This window comes from Sinohyriopsis cumingii, chromosome 7, assembly GCF_028554795.1.
Source record: "Sinohyriopsis cumingii isolate HCF-2022 chromosome 7, ASM2855479v2, whole genome shotgun sequence".
Classification (NCBI taxonomy): Eukaryota; Metazoa; Mollusca; class Bivalvia; order Unionida; family Unionidae; genus Sinohyriopsis; species Sinohyriopsis cumingii.
The window spans coordinates 10,545,409-10,550,513 of NC_142967.1; the positions used below are offsets into that span (position 1 = coordinate 10,545,409).

General features: G+C 35.8%; 1 protein-coding gene across 1 annotated transcript in view; it reads left to right on the forward strand.

Annotated features, from left to right (window-relative positions):
* Positions 1-3,427, forward strand: part of LOC149794724 (uncharacterized) — a 26,263-nt gene extending 22,836 nt beyond the window's left edge. The window contains exon 3 of the mRNA XM_089966227.1: positions 966-3,427. Coding sequence (XP_089822353.1) covers positions 966-1,566 — 601 coding nt within the window. The 3' untranslated portion in view covers positions 1,567-3,427. The remainder of the gene's footprint in view (positions 1-965) is intronic.
* The last annotated feature ends 1,678 nt before the right edge of the window (positions 3,428-5,105 follow it).

Sequence of the window (5,105 nt, forward strand, 5' to 3'; positions counted from 1 at the left end):
TAATATTTTCTACCAAAACAAAATTATCTAATGGAAAATAACCTTCTAGAAATTTCCTAATGTTTACACAATTTTTTTAAAACTATAATGTACAGTCTGTTACTAAAATGATAATATATAACCTCGACAATGTCAGCTACACCAGACAAACGGTAGGGGAATTCCAATAACCTTAACCTAGACCCTAATAAACATATTTAATTCTATTAATAGTGATCCTAAAAAATAATTGTTGTTGTTGTTGTTGTGGGATTTAGCGCCATTTTTCAGCACACGATAGGCTATGCATGGCGGCCAGTATTAATGGTGGAGGAAGAACCCGGGAAAACCCCTGAAAGAACCACCGACCCACAAGAAGCTACTGGCAAGCTTTCTCACATACTCACACTGGCCGAATCCTAGACTGGAACCCACGCAGACAGAGGTTAGATGACAGTAATCCGTAACGGATAGCGCTTTAAATCACTCAGCCATTCGGGGCCCCCTCCTAATAATAAACCCATAAACACTGAGAACATTTTAGCTTTGTATTAGTTGTTTACAGAATAAAATGTTTACAAAATAATGATTCAGGTCAAGTAGAAAATAAACTTGATTTTGGACAGACTTGAGTCCAACGAACAACGTTACAGTACAATAGCCTATAATGGGGACATTTTTATGTTTAAAAAAAAATAATTATCAATCAATGCAAATTAAATATACATTGCACACATTTGTAACTATGACTGCACATCATTCCTGATTTCACGGGAGAGCATCCAATTAAATGCATTACAGATAAATACACTTATGAATAATAAAACAGTTAATATGTTTACCAATCGTATTACGTTTTATGCTACTGAATGAAAAGCATTACATATCTGAGTAAAGAACTGTCTTTTAACATCACTCATGTTTGCCGTATATCTTCTTCGCTAAATTACACTTTTTACAATTTTATTATTTTTTACCCTGCACAGGATGTCTAAAAGGACAAAGCAACGCTTTGATGTTGAAAACACCGGATACGATTGTGCAGTACCCAATCATCCAAAAGCAAGGCTTATGTACTACCTAAACTGCATGTGTTCACTACTGGAACTTCAAGGTGCAGACCCTGAAGCTGACAGGTTGATGGTGTACCACAAGTATGCCAATCTTACAGAGGAGGAAACGAAGACACTAATTGAGCTGTGTTACATGTTTTCTCCTTACGTTCTAAAAGATAGATGCATCTTCCAAGACGACAGGCTGACCAGGGGAGCGCCAAACAGATTCTTAAAAGTCAGCGAGGTGCCAAGTTACTTGAAAGTGAAGAAATCGGTGAAAATAGGATCTGGTCAAGACAGAAGGTTGGTGAGAAACATCATGGTATACCAAGAGGGATGGATTCAAGAAAACTGGTCAGATCCTCTAGACATGCTTCTCGGGAAGAGGAGAAGGGCACTAGAAGGCGAACACAAGACCAAGGTAAAGGAGTTACAGAGGATGTTCTCATTGGACAGCCCAGGGAACGCACCTCCCCTAGATCCTGAGAAACTCTCAAAGGAGAATAAAACAAATTCTTGTGTTATTCTGTAGATGATATTGGATGTTCTTTTATTAATGCGAGTCTTAAAGACTGAATTTAATCGGACGAGTTAGAACTACAATTAATACCTCTTGCTATTCATGCATTGTATATTTTACGAAAGGTTTTGCTTCGTAAACTCTAAGTTAATCCGGTTCTCAATTCCGAGAGGGAGAGAGAGAGAGAGAAGAAAGGAAGGAAGTTCAAGTCATTTGATGTAGTGTCACTCGATGATGAAGACGTGACTACATTCTTGGGGAATTGAAGGTACTCGGGATCGAGCTGTAAAGACAAAAGTCTATTTGAGCTTCTGGCCAGCAAAAACTTTATTGAAATACTCAACATATAAACTTACATTTCAATATCAAACTACAATAAGCTCAATTTTCGGATATAAGAAATACATATAAAACTACGATATTCTTTCACTTACCAACATCATACTTGTACAACAACTGCCTTTTTAGAATGTAATACAGATAATTAAATATCGAATAAATTCACGATAGCAAAAGAATCTAAAATTCAATATTCCAGACTAATACCGTAATTGAAATATATTTTACTGAATTAATTCTAAAATGTCAGCATATTAAACTCTATTATTTAAAGAGTATTTTATTTCTAAATTAACTATTACTGAGTATGAAGTTGGTAGCGAACGTTGCTTTTACTATAATCAATAATATAATTACAAGTAAATATGAGTTCTTCAAACAATTAAACTTTCCGATACATTATATTAAAGAATAGCAAAGAAATATTAAAATTATCTAATGTTTAAACATACTGTTGTTAGGTTAACATCTTAGCACTAAAAATTCTTATAACACTAAAAAGTCTTATACTATGAAAAACTGTACACAGATCATAATCTTACCTGCAAAGACAAAGCCTGTTTGAGGTTCTGGCCAGCAAAACTGGTGTCGGCCCGTGGCTGGGGTTTTTATACCAGTTTCTGAAGACAACGCCAAATATGGCGCGCTCCTAGCTCCTTGCGAAGGCCAGAATCTCAAGTGAGGCTTCGTAGTCTCTTACAGATTATTGTCTAGATCTATGTACGTCATTAGACAGACAATTCTACAACGTCAGCGCGATTAGTAATAGCTTATGATTTTTTTTTAGGTTTCCGCAATGCGGTACTTACATGTAATTTTTCTTTGTGTGCCGACTTTAGGATACAAGGGAAATGTATGTATAGACGGTTCGTACTTGATCATAATAGCGCAATAATTGTTGAATAGTAGGATACGAATAAATGGATTAAATCTCAATATATTTTAGTAGAAGATTACTTCCAATATGATTTATCAATTTACTTCTAATACAATTTAATCAAAATTTACTCTTAACACAATTTAAAGGAATTTTCAATCTTGTTACTTGTACTGAAAAATTATGTCCTAATATATATATCGGTGTACAACTAGTTTCCAAAATAGTTCTCAAAGGAACCGCTTTTACAAAACAATTACTCCAATAACAACGGGTATGGTGGAGATCATCTTGTCACAAAACTTTCATTTGCAGTACCAAGAAATGAATTGACTGCTTTGTAAAGTTTGAGTGATTACGCATCGCTTCTTATGTTAGAAAAGAGACATATTAATGCACTATTTCTGTATTTTTCCTAGGCGCAAAGAGTTCATTTTTCAACGAAAATTATAGTTCTTAAATCAAATTGTTTGAACCAACTTAAAAATAGTGGAATGAAAATATATTCATATATGAAGTGGAATGCAATCGTACCTGGAAAAAAGATTTTAAACGTGTTAATTACTAACGCGCCAATGTCAAGGAAAATACGGAATTCATAGAAATTCAATGACGTTCTGTAAATCGAATGAGAATAAATAGATCTGTTTAAATCAATTTCTCAGTTGTAATGAATACTAATTTTAACATATTTAGATACTATCCATTACCCACTTTTGTTATTATTATCCAACACACACCTTTCAATTATTATCCAAGACATGTCTTTTTGAGTACTATTCAACACACTTTCTGATATACTATCCAACTTGCAGTGCTTGCAATGGTGATGCAAGGATTCGAGGTGGGGGGGGGGGGTTCGCGGGCCCCTACTTAGGTACACAGAACAGTTTTTATGCCAGTTTCAAACTTTTTAATATTGTTTGCATGATCATTGGCTGAAGTTACTAAATCGCCGATTAACATTAGATAACTTTTTACGAGTTTCAAAGATCGCTCGCAGCTTACAACAGAAATACACAGTGTCAGCAGAATTGGCAACGTTGTGCGTAGAGTTGTAAATATGTCTTTTCCATATTGAATGTTTGCCATAAGAAACTCTTCAGGAGTTCTTGGTAGAGAAATGGAAGTCTCTGGATTCTGTCTTTTCCGAAAAAGCTAACGACAATCCTGGCTTTTTTGGAGCTGGGACTTTCCAAACTTTTTAATTTAAAGGTATGATGATAATAATGACAGGAGAAAGCGAAGCCGCTATGCTTCTATAGTTTATTGTAACGTTTTAAAACTTCCTGTAAACTGAGACCGGACTGATCCGGCTGATGCCTGTTAACAAAAGATGTATAAATGTATGCATGAAAACACGCAACTTCAATTACAAAATACCGACTATACGCTGTCAAAAGCACTACACTTTATTCCTGTAATCACGAACTCGAAAGTTTCGTCTGCGAAATTGATCATGTATAATGAGGGTTCAGCCGTTTAAGTAAGAAAAGATTGCTTGATTTGATGTTTACAGTCATTACATACAGATCAAATGGACTTTTATATGGTTTACTTGATCTGAAGAAAATCTTGGCAGATGTTTTACATAGTGTTCATCCTCTGCATCTGGAGGTAGATGTCTTACAGTCCTACATTTGCCAATCTTTCTGTTTTAAAATCAGAAACTGTAGGGAAACGGAGGACATAATCATTAAATATCGAGGCCGATTTGATTTGAAGGTAAAAGTATCACATAACATGTTTTTTTCTCCAGTGTTTACTTAAAAAGTAGGTCAACATTGGCCACAACGCAATCCGATTTACAGAGAGACCGAATTTATTAAAATCGATCAACTTAAAGGAAGCAGTTATATATACCAGCAAACCCTCAAAACTATTACCACATTCGAGAGACGGAAAAACGTTCCTCTAGAAAATTTAGAACCACAGCGTACGGTGAATTTAAAGATTTCAAGTCCGACGTACCGCTTGAGAAAACAGAGGGGTTCATCACCGATTTGTGGGATTCTTTGTTAACCACACTGAAACGGCAATGCCGAGCCAACAAAGACCATCGCTCGACTCTTTCTATTTATCACGACAGTCTGAAGTCGCCCGTTTGGATCGAGTTTAGCAGGCCTTCAGAATTGACATCTTCCAAAGTCATGGACAAGATTCAACACGTTCAGCAGTCCAACGATAAGTTTCCCATCACCGATGGAAAAGCGACGCTGTACATACCACACGCTTTTCTTCCCAGAGAGACCGGACGCAAAAAGATGTTATTGGTGGACGACCTTCGTAGCATTAAGCGCAATATTGTTCGAATTAACAACCCTCAAGACAAGAT